A 22,101-nucleotide genomic window follows, 5' to 3' on the forward strand; every position below is an offset into this window, starting at 1 on the left:
TCTCTTTCTTTTAATTTTCACCTAATATTTTCTTAATTTTAATGAATGTTGAATCTCACTCATTGGATTAAGTAAAATCCAATGGCCTCCGATAGCATGGAGGGACTTTTGGTCCGTGCATTTAGTTGTGGCTTTTTTTTTTTTTAAAGACATTGTAGTTGTGGCTTATGGCTGCAAGCACACAAAACTATGTGACTGCATATGGTTTTAATCCCATCAGCTCTATTTCTCTAAAAATAGTTATAGAAGTCTTACCTAGACTGTGTTGAGCAAGACCGACAATCATGGAGTTGGAAAGAAAAACTGTCTTCAAATTCTTTGGTATTTTGTAAAAAATAGCTAGGGCCGTATTTATTCTACCACATTTTTGCATACATTTCTATGATGGCAGTAGTTAGAAAAATATTGCTACCAAACACCACATTTTCTATGTATTGTTAATGAAACCTTTTGCCAAAATCCAAAGCACCAGGACCAGAAGAGGCTGCAAGTACGACAACCATTGTAACTTCATCTGTATGTACGCCTAGTGATTCCAACTTTCCAAAAGGTTCAAGTGCTTCATTAAAGCGCCCGGCCTGAGAGTAACCACTAATCATGGCTTTACAAGAAACTGGATCCCTCTACTCCATTTGAGCAAAGAGCTGTCTAGCTCTATCAATTTCTCCCTCTCGAGCATATCCTAATATCATGGAACTCCTACCTGCAGTACTCTTACTCATTCCCATTGTATTAAATACCCGTTAAGCCAAATTCATTAACCCATATTTTACGTACGTATCATTCAACAACAATAGTCTTAAGCAACATATTAGAATCAATAACAGTCAGTCATAATCAGCTAGACTCTTTAATTTCACTCAATGTGAAATGATAAAGCTCATCATTGTGATATTCTTGGAATAAATCATGACAAATCCCGCTGTAGGATCACCAAGTTACATACCGGGGAAAATAGCTCTGATTTGTTTAGTATTTAGTAAAGCTTCTAAACCAAATTTGAAATCTGACCATGTAATATCCCAACTACAAAACATATCTGCACAGACAATTCAATCTGATTGGGAACAAAGTTCTTTTCCAAATCATAGGCTTCAAAGTCAAAAAACCATATAATGATGCCTAGATCTTTTTTTTCTCTTATCATTATTTTATTTTGTTTTGTTTTTGGTGGGGTGAGAATGGAAAATGAAGTAAAGCTGGGGAAAAAAGAGGAAGAATACTTCAATACTTCTCTTACTTTGAGGCTAAATTATAGGTAAATGAGTTGATTTCAGGAAAAGCTCAATTGCTTTCAAAATATATCGTCCGTATTAAAATGTTAGTTAGACTCCCATTAGAATAACTCTGTTCTCCTTTATGCAGAAAATAGCCAGCTCTAAGTAGGTATTGCAAAACCTAAACTTCAAAACCATAGACAAAATCAGTGAGATAAAAGAAACTTACTGTTATGACAAAAAAGAAAAAAGAAAAAATAAAGAATGCACATGTATACTTACAGTTGAATCTTCTCCTCCATTGAAACTAAAGGTAACTTCTTCAATGCTGAGATATTAAATAGAGTACTTTCAAGCATCAGTGTCCTTATTACCAATGGATAAATAACAATTTAGAGCGCTTAATATTCACACTCATTTCCTTGAGGTGTGATGCAATACCAACATAATTTGATCAATATATGCTTTTAAAGAATAATTAAACCAGCGAGCAACCCAAACTCTTTAGATTTTTTTTTTTTTAAAGAAGTTTTTTTATAATCTATTTATGTAACAACTGTGTTTGGAAGTGACACTCGAATGGAGCTTAAAGACTAGAAGAATACGAACCTTATTGCACTAGCTTTTGTCTTTTAGGGTGTGGTTGGAAATTTGTATTACATTATATTGTATTGCATTAAAACACAGCTCTTATACAATTCCATGTTTGACTGTAATTTTTATTAGCATTACACTATATTAAAAAGTTGGGTAATATATAGGGATGGCAAAATCCTCTACGGGTTTGGGGCCCCATGGAGCCCCACCCTAAATGGGGAAAATTTTGAATAATTTTTGGGTAATAGGGTGGGGAGTGGGAGAAAAATAATCCCCAGATTCTTAATGGGGTGGGGTTTGATTTTGCACTCCCCACCCCACCCCCACCCCAATCCCCATTATATATAAATATATTTTTAATTCTTATTTAATAATTTTTATTTTATGAATTATAATGTCAATTAATATTTTTTTAATTTTTATGCAATATAAACAGGATATGAATGAAAGAAAACCCTATAATATTTTTCAACTATGAAACATTGTTATATTTTCTTTTCTCTTTTAAAGTGCTACGCTCTTTAAATATTTTTTACTTTTAATATCATTTTAAGATATTGTTTTAAACTTTTAAATATTTTTTTAAAAGAATTTAAATACTTTATAATATGGTGATGATTTTATTTTAAGTTTCTAATTTTTAACTTACTGAAATCATGTATTTATACCTAATATAAAATAGATAAATGGGGAATGGGGTGGGGATGGGGAAAACATTCCCCACATAGGGATTCCCCATCCCCACCCCACTAAATTTATTGGGGAATGGGGTGGGGAATGGAGGCAAAAACTTCTAACGGAGTGGGGAATGAGGTAGGCCTCCCCACCCCCACCCCACCCCATTGCCATCCCTAGTAATACAATAAAAAGAGAATAAAATCATCTCATGGGAGAGAGGGTTTAGCCTGTATTGCATTAAAAATACTTTCATTTTTTAAATTTCATCATTTTACTTTTATTATTCAATAATTTATAATAAAATTAAGTTTATTAAATATTAATTTATATTTATCTTATAGAAAATTTAATTTTAAATAATAGTATAAAACATACAATATGAATAAACCTAAGTATTTAATAAATAAATGATAATACATTATTTACTTTTATTATATAAAATCATTTTAATTATTTTTCTTTAAATATGTAAAAAAATATTATAATTATTTAATCATTTATTATTTACTAAAATACCAAATTTGAAAATAAATTTAAATTAAATAATTATATTCAACATTAATAAATAAGAATTAATTTTTAATTAAATTGAAATTTTAATATCATATTGTATTGCATTGTATTATCTATTATATTTATAACATTATATTTTTATATTATTTGATAATAGTACATTATTAAATTATTACAATAAATAATTTCAATATTTTATGTTATAAAAATTAATATATGAAAATAATTAATTAACAATTAAATTTCAAAAATTAATATTATATCACTAAAATATTAATATATTTAAATAATGCTAAATAATTTTAATATCAGTATAAAATAATATTAGTAAATAGTATTATATATAATATAGTCCATAGTGCACAAACATTATGTTGCATTAAATTTACAGGAATAAACCCTAATGCATTACACCATAGTGCAGTACAACTTACAATGTAAAAGAACACAGTGTGCTAAACACACTGTTAAATCAGAGTGCTTTTTGTCTATTAACTTTGTACGTCCACGATTGAGGACAATTGTATCTAACAAACAAAGATCTATCTTAAACCTTCGAGTTGAAGTTTATATATTTATGGCATTGCAAATCTAGATCTAGCAAGCATTGCACACTATTCTACGGTCTTTTTAGGAAATATTGAACTTAGAAATTTCAACATTTAAAACCCATTTTTTGAATCACAAGTGATATAACAACTTATATGTAATTGTTACATTCTCATTGTATGATTAACAACTAACCTATGATGAAAATTATAAATAAGGTGCTAGAGATGGCCAACGGCCCGGGTAACACATGGTTTGGTGTCCGTACAATATGGCATAATACAACTATGTCTTGAAAGGGTAGGTAACACAATAGGGCATGCACACGCGTTGAGTTGAAAGCATAGCACAATTGGAGATATGCTAAAGTACGAACGTGAAAAAAATTGCAATAAACACGCTTCACTAGTGGGATAGGATGCAACCAAAGTATATTAAAGAATTTTTTTTTAGTGAAAAGTAAACTTATATTTTAATGATTGTACGAATAATTTAAAATTGAATCTTTTAATATAAATTAGTGTAGCTTTTATAAATTCATTTAAGTGTTAGTTAAAAAAAAGGCTAATTGCTTTATGTTTATAATTTATTAAATGAATAAATGATCTTATGATTTTATAAATGATAAATATAAACTTTTATGGTCTTAATATTTCATTTGTAAAATCATAATTAGTCAAACGAAAATATGTTTCATTTATATAAGAAATACTTTTGACCATTTTACACAAAAAATAAAATTGTTAACAAATATATTTTATTATAAATCAATAGTTAATTATATTTTAATTTGAAACTTAAAAATATTAATGTTATTATGAATGATGATCTATGACTCGATGTAAATTTAAGTTAGCAATTAAGTGTTAACCCTTAAGAAAAATTTATTATTCTTATTATTATTATTAAAAAAGATTCTAATACAATAGGTTTTAACTTAGTAGTCATTAACCTAGTAGTTAGTATTACATCTTATTATTAATAATTTCTTATTATTGAATATTGATGAATTTTTAATTTATATCAAATTTAACTAAAGTCATGTGGCCCAACAGCTTGACATGCCATCTTAAAAAAATTTAAATAATAAAAATGCTAACCAGACTTTTTTTTGGTTCTTAGGCACAACCTAGTACAGCACGCGTCAACTAATGCCGTACTAATGCCTTACCAGGCCTAAGTAAAAAATTAGGTACGAGATATCATTGCCCAATCACATGGTAGCCATGCCATGCTAGCACATGGGCCTTACCTTGATGGGCCGTATTCCGTTGGCTATCTCTATTAGGTGCCACACCAATCCGAGCTTAAATTAAAACTCAAGCGCCGAGATCATAAGTGCCCAGGAATCCGCACACAAGGATTTAGATAATATGCGCTTTTAAGAGTATCCTTGCGTAGGTAGCCAGACTGCTTGAACAAAAATCGTCCTCGTGATTTATTTCAAGCAACTCAAAAGTCAAAGCTAAAGAGAAGCAAATGCTCCCGTAAATCTAGTCTTGTGTTAGTAAACAGAAATTTAATGTTTTGCATAAGCTGAGGGATTTGTTGACTGCCCAAGAATCAACAGTCAATACATATCAGAGTCCTTATCTCTTAATCTGTTAGTTAATGAAAGCTGCTGTATCACCATTTTTTCTTATTAATAGCAAGGGATATGACAGTTATCGTTTATCTTCATTGCAATCCTGTCTTCAGATCTTTTCTTTCTCCTCTCCTGATATCTCTTAAGTCTTTCTCTTTCCATCCAAATTCAGACTCGTGCTCCGCACACCATAGGCAGGAAATTTTTTGTGCGGGGCCATGCAGCAGTCCAAATAAGCACCCTAGGTATCTGAAGCTTCACAAGAACTGCTTCAAGATATCGTTCACAATTTAAACCACTTCAGAGAATGCTCCCCGATGGAACTTCTTGAACAATGACTCTATTGCTGCTTCAATTCTTGCCTGGTCCTGCAACAGGTTTATTGATAATTTTATTGTTTGCCATAAAAATTAATGATGTTAACGAAAGCTAGATATCCAAGTGGCACTATCTTTTACCTTGCCTTCAAAACTAATTATGAGTGGCCCTTGTCTTGATTTACGATAACACCCTTAACATTGTGCAGGAAACCACAATCAATTAGAAAAAGGAAGAAGGCAGAAGTATATCCTATTTCCAGACAACCTGAACAAGTTAGAAAAAGTCGTACCTATATGAAGGTCCGGGAATTCAAGACAAAGTTTTGATAGAGGTTGGGCAGCTTCTAACTGAATTCACAGAGAATATTACAAGCAAAAGGAGTGTCAATATCAAAGGCAATCAAAGAGATGGTGCAAGCATTACTTCAACAAATCAATCCTAATGAAAAGCAGCAGAATTCTAACAGATGAATCCTTGGGACTTCCCGAACATATTCTTCTCTTGAAAATATTACAAAGTTCAATCAAAGCAGATAATCTCAATAGCAATTTGTCTCGCTGCATATAAGAGACAATACCTAACCGAACCAATATGTTAATACTTAAAACAAGATTCTAAAGTCATAACGTCTACAGGTTCATCCTGCAAATATTGCACAGCAACAACAATCCAAAGCTAATGACAAATAAATAAATTAATCCTAAAATTCTTAGCTACATAACATAGCAAACTGTCAATTGCTGTAAAGAGCAAGGAAACGGAACTGCTCCAAATATATTACAGTACAAAAGGTAGAAATCATACAGGCAGCAAGCAGGCATCAGTAATATCCAGTCTTTCTAGACAATAAGGTTTTCAGCATTACTTATCTTAGAAAATGTAGGTGAAATAGCAGGAATTGTACAAAAGCACACCAAAAGTCTAATAATGACAGCAACATGCAAGGGATCTTTTAACACATACATCTGATAGATTTGTGGTCAAGCTCTTTGATGTGTATGGTTCCATCAATGACAAGCCACCAGATCTTAGAAGTTCAATCAAACAGTTCCACTCTTTATCCAGCTCAGTAACATTTGTTGCTGTGAGAATGATTACATTTTGACACTTGATCTACAAGAACGATCATTAAATTATTAGAAATTCAAACTAGCAGTTGATATTAAATGTATCTGCCTATGTTTATGCACGAGTGATAGTCAAGAAGAAAGAATGAATATCTTGTCATTATTGGTTAGTTAATGCTTCATTGTGGTGTGGAAGCGTTAATTGAAAATTCAGAAACATGTTCATCATATGTATGCCTCCAAAACACATACCAAAGGTAAGAGCAGCTTGTCGTGATGCAACAGTTCGGTGGTACCTTCCGGCAACAAAGCCATCTGAAAAGGAAATCCAAGAATGAGATCAAATTGAAGACACAAACTCAAATACCTCCATTTCCCCCACCCCCCCGCCCCAAAAAAAAAAAAAAATCAACGTTGATGGACTTGCATTCATAGGTATATGCTGAAGAAAACAAAAGATAGATGAAAACGAAAAGCAACTAAAAGCAGTGGAAAGAATGTACTCCCTACTAATGACCATATAGTATGTCCAAACAAAAAACTATCCCAAAACAAAACCAAGGAATTAACATCATCATCAAATGTATTAAGCACAAAGGAAGGCATCAGTTTACACGCGAACCTAATCATTTCATTCAACAAACTACAGATATAAGGTGTGGGCAAGACTCAGATGTTGAAGTCGAGGAGTTTGACAGTTTGAACCATCATTGTGTGAGAGTAGTAGTAGTAGTAGTAGTAGTAGTAATAATAATAATAATAATAAAAGATGAACCAAAAGAAAAGAAAGGAAGGCAGGGGTGGGTGAAGAGAGGGAGCATGCCAAGTTTCCAAATCATACAAGAGGAATGGTTCAAAACCCCTTAAAGCCACCTACCTGGGATATTTGTATCCCAAAAGTCTCCTGACTACCAAGGTTGTAGGGCTGCTGGTAGTTTCCATTACAGAACTCAATGAACATAGAATGATCAAGGGATTTTTGAGTATGAAAAAAGAGACAAAGAGATGCACTAAACTAGAAAATATACCAGTTTGGAATTATCAATTCTTGACATCAGATTCAGATTACCTCATTTCGGTCACCAGTGCAGCGATCACCAATAAGTTGCCTCAGATATTCTTCAAATTCTTCATCCGGAGCCTTCAATTAAAGATGATTAACCAAGCAAAATACAGTTAGTCAGCACATAGCAAACGTCTTTTAGCTCCTCACTCCAAACCAGAAAATCAGTTAAGAAGGTTTGGGTAGTTTGAAATTTCTTCATCAAGAACACCAGAATATCAAGGAATACAGTAAGATTTGTGCAACAAACCCAGAAAACTAGAAACATTTGACAAAACATCAAAATGAGCATAATAATCATAATAAAAAAATGCACTGCAAACAAGCATAACTCACCAGGCGAACCCCAAAAGCCTTTGCAACACCAGCTAATGTAACATCTGAGTGCAGCGGGCCTACCCCTCCATACACAAATACCTAGAAGTATCAGGCATAATATGTACCAACTTAAGATATCAAAACAATAAGAAAATCATCAAATGGTCACTAATAGAAATGCCAAAATTTACCATATCATGGGATGCTTTTTGTCGTTCAACCTCTTCAGCCACAGAATCTATCTGCTCCAAAACAAAGTCATAAAAGATAAAATTATAAGAGGTTAAAAATTGCAAATGTGGAGCTTCAGATGTAACTCAACATGCATAACACCAACAATGTTGGTTTTAATATCTATGTGCAGATCATTACTAAAGTTAATAATTTAGGGTCTTGCCTTGATGTTTCTGTATGAAATACCATCAAAAAATTTGACTATGAACTACTATATCATTTACCAAGATAATTTTCACAGATAGTAACTCACATCATTCTGAAGAACAGCAATTTGTGATACAGACCAACCGATAGAATGCAACTTTTTACACAATGAAGGTCCCAGTTGATCCTCAATGGTGCCAAACCTGAGCTATGGAACAGATAAAAGATACTACAGACTTCAGCTACTAGCAACCAATAGGTGAAAATAGGGAAACGACAGATAGGTACAGCACGCAGGCATGCATGCCAGAGATATGACACCACAGATATAAAGAAAAGGAATGTATATCTGTGAATATAACAAAACATGAATTCGAGCTTTCATATAAAGCACACATCGCAAATAACAGTTTAGGAAGGTATTGAAATATTATATATGGAATGTTTTCATAAAAATGCTATTTATTCATCCCTTATATAAGAGGAAAAATTATAAAAGCGGTTCAAAACACACACAATAATGAATGAGCACATCTATGTACCAACAGATTATATTTCTTTACCTTTTTTTTCCTAGAGAAAAGACAACTGAAATCAAGAGAAAGACTTCAAGGTTAAAAGCAGCTGATTATGTTGGAAGTCCATTCAGAGCATGAAGACAATTAAAATTTTGAATTATGGCTATACGAGTGAAATTCATGACCATTGACAAAATAACCACAAAAAGTCCAAGCCAGCCAAGAGATGCTCTTAACAAACCATGTAATTCCAACAAGGGACTTACAGAATCTCATCGCCAACAGCAATGGCTGAGGCTTTCAGTAAGCTGCTTTTATGTGAATCTACATTGTCCATGACATTAGCAACGGCTGTCCCACAAATTGAAGGAGAAACTTTTTTAACTCTCCCTGCTCTCTCCAATCTTCCATCAGAAAGCATGTATGCAGGTTTAAATTTCTCTTGGTTATTGGAGGAATCACTGACGCACAATAATGCATTTGGAACAGTGTCATGTATGCTTCCAATTGAAGTATAGCTGCAAATGATGATAGTAATCAAATAAAATTTTTCAGAAAGAGTAGAAGTATAACCTTAGTTAAAATTTATGAATTATACAAACTAGTATAATCTGCATCAGGGAACATGTAAGCCTCAAGGAAATGACCTAATCCTATAAAACTTAACAATAAATTTTAATAATTGAAGACAGAAAAACATTACCCCTGATCATAAAGACTGCAGTACTGGACCTTGCAAGTTAAGATGAAGGCCCACACATCTCTGACAAAGAAACATCAAAAAGTCAAATCCCTGAAATTCACCCTATGTAAAACAGATGAAATAGGCATCTATGGACAGAATTAAAAGTGATGGCCATATAGCCTAACCAACCAGTGAGATTTCAATCCTGCCTTTTCCAAAATAGCGTTTGTAAATCATCAAAAAATTGCCTATGTAATGAAATGTTTCCTCAATACAGTTACAAACTTGCAATACATAGTACAATGAAGCTTTTTTGTGGCAGGTGGTGCATTTGGTAATGCTTTCACAGTACTTTTTCTTTTTTCTTTTATATTTTTCCTGCAACTATATTCAAATTAAAAAGTGTATCGAAAATAATGTTTTCAAAAACAAAAAAAATGGTTCGTAGCAGTAGCTGAAGATTGGAGGAGGATTTTTCATATTTCTGAAAATGCTGAAAAACTATGTCTGAACATTCAAGTAACAAATTTTGAAAATAATTTTTGGTTTTCAAAAAATATCTTTTATGCATTTATTCTGTAAAAAAAAAACCTGTTTATAAGAATCAACCACTTAGTAACTTATTACACGAGATCATGACAAGTGTATTTTCAGTTTATCATGACTATATCCCATCAAACAAAAGCATTCATTTAGAAAACAAAAGCAAACACAAGGTAGTGACGTATTTCTCGGGTTTCCTCAAAGGCTGTTCGTGAAGCTCAAATGCAAGGAATATCAATTTTGAAGGATTAAAGAATGAAATAATCAACCATCCGATAGCTGTTATCAACTTGATTCAGAAGCCAGTGAAACCAAAGAGCTTATTGTTTATCAACAACCTGTACGACCAATCCAATATGGGATTCACTCTCATGAAAGGAGGCCATCCCGGTGAACTTGGGGAGAACTGTTCTTGACCAACCTGCAAGTTAAAAGATGATCTATTTAACGTGAAACGTTAACGCAAAGTCATCATTGTGTTATTCTTGGAATAAAGCATGACAAATACCGCTGTAGGATCACCAATTCGCACACCAAGGAAAATAGCTCTGATTGGTTTAGCATTTAATAAAGCTTCCAAACCAGATTTGAAATCTGAGCGAATGATATCCAATTGCAAAACATATCTGCACAAACAAGTCTACTGATTAGCAAAAATATTCTTTTCCAAATCATAGGCTTCAAAGTCAAAAAACCTTATAATATTGCCTAAATCTTTTTTTTTTTTTAATCATTATTTTATTTTATTTTATTTTTGTTGGGGGGAGAATGGAAAATGAAATAAAGCTAGGGGGAAAAGAGGAAGAATACTTCAGTGCTTCGCTTACTTAGAGGCTGTATCATAGGTGAATGAGTTGATTTCAGGGAAAGCTGAATTGCTCTCAAAATATATTGTCCGAATTGGAAAAGTCAGACTCCCATTAGAACAACTCTGTTCCCCTTTATGCAAAAAATAGCCAGCCCTAAGTAGGTGCAGCAAAACCTAAACATCAAAGCCAAGGACAAAATCAGTGAGAAAAAAGAAACTTACAATTCTGACCCAAAAAAAAAGGGCACATATATATACTTACAGTTGAATCTTTTCCTCCATTGAAACTAAAGGCAACCTCTTCAATGCTGTTGAGATATCAAATTCAGTACTTTCAAGCATCAGCATCCTTGTTACCAGTGGATAAATAACAGTTTAGAGCGCTTAAGATTCACATTCATTTCCTTGAGGTGTAATGCGAGACCGATATAATTGATCAATTTATGCTTGCAGAAGGAAAAGATAGTCATTGTGAAGCAAGCTCAGACTTAAATATTTCATTGTGATCAATGCAAGGACCATGAAGGCTTCCACCCAAGTCTATTCTAAAACCAACAGCAACCTCCTAAAGCAACTAGGAAAAACACAAGTTTGTTTCCCTTAACCTGTGAGTGATACCTACTGTGTAGATCAACGAAATCCAAACTTCAAAATGAACAACCCAAGTTTGTACAAAGATGACCAAATAACGTATTGTTCAATCAATTTCCAAGTGATACGCAGGTGCAAAAACGAAATGACACCATTATAACAGGTTCTCTATTATCCAATCAATGCACAGAGAAGATCAAGATAGCAAATACCAAAAAGCTACACAAACTGACAAAAACTTGAATCCAGATGAGAATCATCAAAGGTAACCCCAGCAAAGACATGATCAATTTACAAAGAAACACAGATGTGTGCAAGCTACAATTAATTTTCATAAAATGAAAACAAGTAAAACACAATATTCAGAATTTGATACTCTTTACGCAAACTTACAAGTAACTGAATGTGTTATCAAATCTACTTTGACCAAAATACTCAGAACCCATTTCACAATGAAAACATAAAACTGCAAAATTCACAATAAAAGAAAGAAACAAGCAAGAAAATACTCACGAGTATAAAGCAAGAGTTCTTTGTATAACATTTATGGCATTATTGTACTTCGTCTTAAGCCTCCTGTCATCACTTTCTCTAATTGCTTTATCAATCTCCATCTAACTTGACACACAAAAAATCTCACAAGTCAAGATTCAACAGAAGATAGAGGCAAATGGGGTATTATAAATTCAATCAAATATGCAAATTCTGTTTAAAAATATGCACAAATATTCCTATGGATCAGATATTTGGCAAATTCCAGCAAATGGGTTCTCTTAAATTGATTTGATTTTCTATTTTTAGGCAAGAAAATTTTTTTCAACAGTAAAATTTTACCCTTTTTTTAACAGTAAAATTTTACCTTTGAATGGACTAACTATCGTTGACTTCCGGTTCAGAATAAAAAGCAATGAATTGAATGAACACACTGCTCAAAAAAAAAAAAAAAAATCTCTATAACTTTCTGCAAATATTAGTTTCAATATGAGAAAGCAAAACAAAAATGGCAGAGAATGAGAGACAATTTGCTGTGCTTCGTCAAATGTAAATAGCAAATGATGTGTCTTGATGCCACAAGTTGTTTATTTTGGTTCATTTTGGTTCGGTTACAGCAATTTTACAATTTTCACCTGCTTTTACTGGATTTTACAGTTTTGACATGTATGAACTACTAACTACACAAAAAACTTGCACATAATTTTAAAATCTATCACAAATTACAAATCCATCAAAACAAAAAAAAAAAAACCACAAGTTTGCAATATTGCATTGACAATTGACAAACTCCACCATAACACACAAGCAATCTTCTCAATTAAATTAAGCAAATACATCAGCTGATCTGATTCTGTTCAGTATATTCATTACGAGACATGTAATTTTTGATGAAGCGTGCTTTTCTTTTGTTAAAAAAGGTAACAATGTTGCTTATGAGTAGGTCTCATTTTGAAACAGTACCTATAAGTGTTAAAGAAAGACAAGCCAGAGTTGGTGCATTAAATGATCAAATAAACATTCCTGACGGTCTTGTTGCATCTCTAATGAAAATTGCATTACTAGTAGAGAACCTCAAATGAGCCCAAAAAAAACTTGTGTCATGCAAACTCCACTTTTGCTAACCGAAAATGAAGAGACCAATACCACAAATTCGGGACAAGCAGATATCAAATTAATAATTCAAAGTCACTTGAAGTTCCAACCAACGGTAGTCCTCCGTCTTCTCACAATAATAGTGACGACGTATCATCAAATTCTGTTTTTGTTAAATCAATGAGTGCAGAAAATTTGGCTAAATCCAATCAAGAAGCGTGTATTTTGCTATTAAAAAATACAAAATACAAAACACAAAAATTGAACTCAACTCAGTTCTCACCTTCACCGGCGCAACAGCAACGACGGGGAGAGGCTGCAACGGCTGGCGAAGATGAGGTAGACGAGCGGCGGCTGCAATTGTGGATGCTTGAATCGTGAACGATGAGTCCGCGACCGTGAGAGGCTGACGGTGAGAGTGAACCGTTACGGCGTGACCTTGAGACTGAAAGGCTGAGAGAGACAAATAGGGTGCTGCTGCTGTCGATCTAGATTCTAGGGTTAGAAATTTAGGGCCTGTTTGGTATTGTTTTTGAATTTGTATTTTCTGAGAATAAAAACGAAAATGAAAATGATGTTTTGCAATTGCTGTATTTTGAATTTAAATATGTGTTTGGTATCATTTTCTATATCCTATATTTTAAAATTAAAAACAGTAATATGCGTTTGGTAGACACAATTAAAAATGATAAAAATAGATAATATGCGTTTGGTAATATTTTTTTCAAAAATAGTTTTTACTAATCATTTACATTATATTTATAGTCATAAAATAATTATTTAGCTAATACACACAAATACAAAAAAATAATTTAATTAAATTTTTAACATCGTTTAAAAATGCCTTCGAATTCCCAATATTAATTTTTAATTATATTATGTTTTTAGTTATATTATGTTTGGTATTTCACTACATAACACTGTATTAAATAGTTTTGATGATTAATTTAAATTATATATTTAGAAAACAATATTTATTAGTACTTAAAACAAGAAAATATAAAAGAATTTAAGAATTTTTACATCAATTTATTTACTAAAAATGTGAAAAAAAATATCATTATTCTTCATTGAATACACGTAAATTAAGCAAAGTTTAAAATTTTTGGCAACATAACATTTATTTTTTGTAGCAATTTTCCCTTCTAAAATAAAAATCCAAGCTAATAATTTATCCAAATAACCTCTTAAAAAATATCACGACATAAAGAAATAGTTCAAACGTACAAAACTCATTGAAAGTCATCTTCGGATAATAGCATAAAAGTGTACACATTTCTATTTGCTAAAACATAGTCACAAAATAATAAAGTGATATAATAGTTGCAATATAATCACATAAAATGTGGATTGTGTGAAATAACCTAAGTATATACATCCACGTTCCCAAATACTATTGCAAAATATCATTGTTAAGTTATAAATGCATGCTCCCCAATCAAAAGGCTAGCTAAATAACAGACAGTAAATTCTTAACACCATTTACATCCTTCAATGCAGCAAATTTCTCAAGTTGATTTCTTGGAGACGAAGGAACTAACAAAATGTCAATTCCTTGATCAATGCCACCAGCTTTTACTTTCCATGAAACCAATGTCATAGGCTTTGGATCATCAGCTTTTACAAATGTCACGTCTGGCTCCTTGCAGCAAGTTTCATCTAACTTCAGTTTCCCAAGCAAATTTCACAAGTATCGGCTTTTACAAATCTTCGGTTTGAATAGTTCAGTCTCTTCAATTTGCTTCAATACTTGTTTCTGAAATACCAAACACGAAGCCTAAATATTAGAAAATAAAGATTTAATTATATAAATCTTGATAATTAAAAAGCTTTAATTACTTTCTCTATTTTACTTAAGAAACCACTGACATATTCTTGTCTCCAAAACTTAGCAACACACTTGACCAAGTCTTTAAATCAAAGGACACTGATTTAAGTATAACAAAGTGGAAAGTTTCAGCACCCTTTACATCCTTCAATTTCACAGCAGGACATTATAAATGCAAAGAAAACATGAAGTTTAGACAATCTGTGTACAGCCAAAAGGCTAGCTAACATTTCAAAATCAACCAAGAATGCCACCAAAATTCAATAACATATTTGCATAGCTTTCTCTTCTGATAGAATAATTGAAAAATTCCAACGTATATAATGATGATATATGTCCACCGAGATTAAAGCTATCATGTAAATTAGGTAAACCCAACCCAAATGAGATATAAAATAATCCAAAACCCAAATCACCATGACTAAAATAATTCAAAATCTAATTAAAAAAAATTAATAATTTACCTTGATACTCTGCTACAATTGTGTGATGAAGCTCCAATGAAGGATTCGTCAATGGAGTCCGGAGGCTGCAGCCTAAATTTATACGGCAAAGCTGAACAGGTTTAGCGTGCAGGCAGCAAAGACGAAGTACGGCGACGGTGTTTTGCGAGCATTTACTCAAATAAAATAAAAAAATCAGCAACTCACAATAGTAGAGACGGAGCTGACAGAGCAGTAGCAGTCGAGGCAGTCGAGACGGAGCAGTGACGGTGGCGGAGATGGAGCAATAACAGTGGCCCAATGAAGCAGCGGCGGCGGCCAGTACAGCAGCCGTTTTGGACACAACGAGAGAGAGTAACCACTGTGAGTAGATCGCGAGAGAGAGTCGAAGAGATAAAGCACACCGAGAGAGTAAACGCTGTGAGTAGATCAGGAGAGAGAGTTGAAGAGACAAGCCCGAAGAGACAAGGATGAAGTGAGAGTCGCTGGAGTTTGTTTTTTAATCTATTTTTTAGTTTAGTTTTGGAATATGGCGAGAACATGTTAAACACGTTCTCACTTTCACAGTTATAAAAGTGAATCTCAAATTATTTGTTTTATCATTTGATTTTTGAAATCGAGCCACCAAACGCGTACTAACTTAAATTTAGAAAAGGAAAATGAAAACAGGGCCTCTAAAACGATACCAAACGGGCCCTTTGTCATGACCCAACCCAGACCTGGTAAGATATTGTCCGCTTTGGGCCTTAAGAAGGCCCGCACGGATTTGTTCTTGGGGCGCCCATACACCCCAAAACGCGTCTTGCCAATTAAGGTGTGGATCACCCCTTATAAAGCCAGCATCTCTCCCGTGCTTTGCCGATGTGGGATTCGCCTAGGGTCAATGTCATGACCCAACCCAGACCTGGCAAGATATTGTCCGCTTTGGGCCTTAACAAGTCCCGCACGGATTTGTTCTTGGGGCGCCCATACACCCCAAAACGCGTCTTGCCAATTAAGGTGTGAATCACCCCTTATAAACCCAGCATCTCTCCCGTGCTTTGCCGATGTGGGATTCGCCTAGGGTGTTACATACACCCCCCTTGGGGACTCAGCGTCCTCGCTGAGGTTTGCCCCACCATCGCTCAAGAGGACATGCGGAGCCGCTCTGATACCACAATGTCATGACCCAACCCAGACCTGGCAAGATATTGTCCGCTTTGGGCCTTAACAAGGCCCGCACGGATTTGTTCTTGGGGCGCCCATACACCTCAAAACGCGTCTTGCCAATTAAGGTGTGGATCACCCCTTATAAACCCAGCATCTCTCCCGTGCTTTGCCGATGTGGGATTCGCCTAGGGTGTTACACCCTTAGCATTTGGGAAATGAGAAATTGATTGATTTCCATTTTTATATTTTAAATTAAATAATATGTTTTAATTAAATTGACTGAACCGATTGGTTTGTCGGTTCTGGTTTTGAGTCAAATTGAACGCAAATCAATTGATTCTCAATATTCTTCCATCATTCTCAGCAGGGATGATATTTTTTCTTAACGGGATGGAATCCTGCGGAATCCCATTATATTTAGGATGAAATTAAAATATATTTTTGTCTTATAAAAAAATAAATAAAAGTGAAATATTTTTTTATTCTATTTGTATATACGGGATGAGATTGGAATTAGTAAATTCCGTCTCATCCCATCTCATTACCGATTAAGAATTAAAATTTTTTCAATTGGGATGAGATCTTACAAGATTCTATCTTTTTTGGAACGAGATTAGAATATATTTTTTTCCAAAAAATATAAAGACATAGGCCCATCATATATGGATGTAAGTGGGATGAAAAAATGTCTTACTGGAAAATGATGTTCTCACAAAGCTTTACACAAAACGGTTCATTTTGTGCAAAGTATAAAAGCCATTTACACTTGCAAGCAGCAACACCACACACGCACGGAACAAAGAGTGCAGCAACGTTTCTCTTGTCTCTCTCTCTCTCTCATTCTCCCTATTTTATCCCCCACCACACCGTAGTGCAGCAACCATGCTAATACTCATGATGTTACGAATGGTACAAAGCTTCCCATTCAGAGAAACAATTGCTGCAGTCCTTGGCAATCATAAGCAATTTGAAGAACCCAATCAAACCAAACTGAGAAGGTCCCTCATGTAAGAACAAAATTCAAGCAACCATAAGCAGAGCAATCAACATTAATCACCAAATTAATATGTGCTTTGTAAAATAATTTGAAGACCACGATATCCTTAACAAGAACAATAACCAGTCAAAATTATGAGGCCTCAAAAACATATTATTAATTAATCTTTAACAATTAAGCAGCCTGCATTTTTAATTACAAATTAATCTTTAATCAATTAAGCCGATTGTGTTGGGGGTCAGAGAGCAATGCAGCTGAGATCGACAGAATGAAGACAACATATCCGAGAGAGTGAGGAAGATCGAAGCAGAAAGAGTGAGGGAGACCGGAGCTGAGAGAGTGAGGGAGATCGGAGCCCAGGGAGCCATCTAGATGCTTCAAGTGAGAGACGAGAGAGCTGTCACTGTTGCTGCGTCGTAAGGGAGAACGGAGTTGATATCGAGCTTGTGTGCACACAAGAGAGAGAGAAAAATGTTGCTGTGTGTTGGGGGAGAAAAGAGGGAGACTGGAGAGAGAAATGAGAAGAACGTTGCTGCAGGATTTGTTGCGTGCGTGTGTGGTGTTGTTGCTTGCACGTGTGAATGGCTTTTATACTTTGCACAAAATGAATCGTTTTGTGCAAAGCTTTGTGTTGAGCTTTATGAGAACATCATTTTCCAGTAAGACATTTTTTCATCCCACTTGCATCCATTACCAACGCTAGTTCATAAAGTTGGCAAAAAAGAGATAAGAGCTCGTGGGATGAAAACATAAATAAGGGCTCACCAAATGCAAAGCCCATATATGATGGGCCTAGTTAAAGGCTTTTAACAGAAGTTCGAGTTTTATAACATATATTATTCGTTTTTTCTTTACAAAAAAACTTTATAATATGGGTCCACCTAAGTTATAATTAATGTAACTTACGGCTACTCTATAAAATTTCGTTCAACCCATTATACTCTAACTATTTATAATTTATTCATAAGTATTATAAAATTATTTGGATTGTAAAATTTTGTTTAGCCCCTTACACTCTATTTTATTTCATTGAAACCCCTAGAGTTCCAATTCTCCCCCTATAATTTTAAATTCACAAAACCACCTCCGTTTAATTAAAAATATATAATAATTATTAAATGAATTATAATAATAATTATTATTTTATTATAATTATAAATATAATAATATTTTTTGTTAAATTGTTAATGATAATAATTAACGATAATTATTATTAATAATTATTTTTTAATAATAATAACAATAACAATAATTAAAATACAAAATATTAATTATGATAAAAATTAATTAAGGATTTTATAGTAATTTGTTATAATTTAACTCACTTTGATTTTTATTCTAAGACAAAGTAAACACATAAATTGTAATACAGTTCATTCTAATTACGATTCCTGCAGTTAAAGTAAATAAATTATTATGATTCCAATTACTCATTTCGATTCTAACTCATGATGTTTCCAGCTAATTTCGATTCCTATTTAGTGAACGCACCCAAGCCCACAATTTGCCAATTACAAACTTACAAAACATACTACAACCACAAATGGAATCTTATTGCATAAATGTGGTGCATCTTATTTCCAGTACTACTTGAGTATGAGGCAAATTGGAAGTGCAAAAGATGTATCCAATGTTTTATTTCAGCTGAATAATCTCTGGACAGTTAATTATGTCACTAGATATTGCATTAAAAGGTTTGCAAAAGAAGTTTGTAAAGAATATGTCTAAACAAAAAAAGGTTATTGGTAACATTAGATTCCAAATTATTATAATTATTTTGTTTGACATTGAATTCGTGGCATTAAAAGATTTGATAATAGCAAATTAAAAATGACAATATTGTAATTAAGAAATGATTTAATCTAGTAATACAAGCATTTATTAATTAAAACTCAGTCCTTCATTGTCTAAGGCACTCGAAAGCTAAAACAAGATCGATGGTCCCAATGACAAACAAAACTAAATCGGGGTTTTATTCAAGTTATCTTGAGTCTTTATCATTGTACCAAAAAACTTGTGGATTGTTTGTCGTTCCTCTATGATTGTGATGATTGTGAAGAGACTTGTTGTGAGTACCTTGTTGGAAGATGTGAGTTGTTAGATTCATCGATTACCAGTATCCTAGCAGACATTAGATCTGAGTTAGCTGATGTGCTAAATTGATTTGTAATTGTTGATTCTATGCATGTTCTGATCATATGTCCAGCCCTGCTACATCGACTACATTTTCTTGGTTTTATTGTTGCCGTTTTAATCTTGTTTACTAATCCTTTTGTTAGTATAATGACTAGGTCATGAATTTGATCTAGGTTGAAATGTTTAAGTTGTTGTTTTGCATTTCTAAAGGGCAAAGAAAATGCCTGCAACTACAAGTTCAATTGGATAATTTCCTTAATTGATGCAAGTTCCTATAAGCAACATTCATTAATGCCATCATTGTTTGTTTGCTTATATAATGTTAGGCGGAATGACTAGTATCGTGAAGTGACATGTTAATTTTTACCTATTTTATCCAACATGATAACTGCATACACTGGTGAATAGATGACATATCTTTTACATTTAACAGTGTAAAAGAATAAGAACAAGGTATTCACACACAAGATGTTAGCTGACTAGGCAGGTAGAAAACTACTTTTCACTCTTAATCTGGCCTACAATACTCTCTCATGATGTAAGTCATGGTGCTAATATCTTACACGTATCTTTTTACAAAAAGCTTGCCCTCTTTACACATTTTATTTTGGATTTTCTTAAATAATGCCAATGTGTAAATTTCTCGTGCTTGCTCCTCTAGTTTGATAAGTGCATGGTTAATGTAGGCTTCTTGTCATAACTACCTTGATCATCCTTTCTCTTTATTTTTTGCTATTGGTCCATCAACCTAGCTGTTTACTTAATAAAATCTATATACGAAGTTTAGTACTCATGTATTGGTTTATATAAGAATGCAAGACTTCAAATATTTAGGTGCTCCTCATCTCTCTAAAAAAGCTTCCTAATAAGTTTGCCTCAGCCTACAAATGTCTATTGAGGTACATCTTTTAAACTTATTCATTATTCACAACTTTATATTTACGAACCATTATTTCCCATTTTGCATGAAAATCTTCTTTATTATAACAATGCAACATACATGCCTTGAATTCAATTGTGAACTTTGTGTTTCGTGTGTTTGCTTGTGTGTTTCACTTAATGTGCTAGCAATAAACCTTGTGTGTTGAGTCAAGAAAGGTTGTTGCCATAGCTTTGCTCATTATTTGGTCCCCATTGATGATGACTCTTAAAGAATTCTTCCTATTCATTGCTCTTAAAAATGTCTCCAACAAATAAGTATTGGTGTATTTGGTTTCTGATGTTAGAAGGCCAAATAAAAAACTGATTGTCTCTATATGTTGGTTAATGCCTACAATAACAACAAAAGGTTTACTGTAAGCATTAGTTTGGTAAGTTGTATCAAAGGTTGGAATATCTCCAAAAACTTCATCGTTTACCAATGAGCCCCTGTCATACAAAAAATATGTCTCCCAATCTATTCTCTTCATCAATTGGATAATCACAATAAAAGGAGTTGTTGACCATTGTCATCCCCCAAAGATATGTAATATATGACTTCGCATCAGTATCTTCAAGCTTTTTCCCTTACACCTTTCAATGGCATTTTGCATTTCTTTTTTTAGTGTCCTGCTTCATTATAATTACCTAATTATTGAACCATCAATTAAGGTATTTAAGATGGCTTCATACCTGCATTATAGTTGTTGCTGCCATATCAAGTTTAGAAACCTACTGATTTCACTAAATATAAGGAACATGATGTAAAAGTGTGTGGTTTTGGCATTTTCGGAGAAGAAGAATGTTGAGTACCAACAATTTTTTTGGGGATTATATGATATTCTAAATTTAGCCTTCCAACTAGTGCAAGTTAATGGCCTTTGAACTCTTTGTATTTTTTTTATTCTCAGTGAATTTCATTGGTCTAATTCCTTCATTGTTGCAAATTAATCTCCGGTACTTAACCTTCCCATCTTTAGATTGTATTTTATAATATTTTCTGAACCCAAACATTATTGCCTTTGCATATGTGAAGTAAAATTATTCTATATCATTACCAGTGGAAAACTCCCTTCCACGAATGAAGTATGTCTCAATTTCATTCTCACTCACACCATTATCAACATCAGTATTTTCTTTTCTAGCCATTGATCCTATTATATTTTCATGTGCAATGTGGTTATTTCCACCCACTTGTAGTAGACTGAAAAAGTTGGTAGAGAACAATCGATTGTCTGTGGGCTATAAATTGTTTGACAAAACTTCATTTGAGTTATCTTGTATAAGTTTTGGAGATTGTTCCAAGTTTTCTTCAATATTGGCTTGTTGAAAGAATTATACATTATTATCTTTGCAATCAACTACAAAATATTAGTTTTAAATAACAAATAGAAAATAAAATATTGTATAATTTTTTTCCTATTTTGTTTACAGTGCAATTTACATACGCAAGAATTAAATACAAAATAGTGATTGTGAGTAACCTAGGGCTGGTATTAAAGACTGGACTAAAGTTATTTGTGGACTTGTAACAATTATATACATTTTGTTCACCCGCTGTGTTAATACTTGCACTGTTAGCCATTCTAGAAGAAAATTCAAATTGTCC

The 22,101-nt window shown here is 33.2% G+C and overlaps 1 protein-coding gene across 5 annotated transcripts; it reads right to left on the minus strand.

Annotated features, from left to right (window-relative positions):
* Positions 1-5,053: 5,053 nt before the first annotated feature.
* LOC18038631 (FAD synthase) lies at positions 5,054-13,564 on the minus strand. 5 transcript variants are annotated; one of them, XM_024181555.1, is made up of 19 exons: positions 13,305-13,564; positions 12,294-12,359; positions 11,948-12,048; positions 11,106-11,151; positions 10,863-11,017; positions 10,544-10,661; positions 10,374-10,456; positions 9,511-9,570; positions 9,074-9,325; positions 8,396-8,492; positions 8,100-8,150; positions 7,927-8,007; positions 7,597-7,668; positions 7,405-7,452; positions 6,780-6,842; positions 6,424-6,573; positions 5,750-5,807; positions 5,598-5,650; positions 5,054-5,507 (listed from the first exon to the last, which is right to left on the minus strand). In XM_024181555.1, exons 3-19 carry the CDS (start codon positions 12,046-12,048, stop codon positions 5,430-5,432), a joined length of 1,566 nt encoding a protein of 521 aa, XP_024037323.1. In that variant the 5' UTR covers positions 12,294-12,359; positions 13,305-13,564; the 3' UTR covers positions 5,054-5,429. The 5 variants fall into 5 exon arrangements, with proteins under 5 accessions (XP_024037323.1, XP_024037325.1, XP_024037326.1 ...); XM_024181557.1 differs by having other exon boundaries at positions 11,948-12,052; XM_024181558.1 differs by lacking the exon at positions 12,294-12,359.
* Between the last annotated feature and the right edge of the window lie 8,537 nt (positions 13,565-22,101).

The sequence above is a fragment of the Citrus clementina genome, unplaced genomic scaffold (genome assembly GCF_000493195.1).
Source record: "Citrus clementina cultivar Clemenules unplaced genomic scaffold, Citrus_clementina_v1.0 scaffold_6, whole genome shotgun sequence".
NCBI lineage: Eukaryota > Viridiplantae > Streptophyta > Magnoliopsida > Sapindales > Rutaceae > Citrus > Citrus x clementina.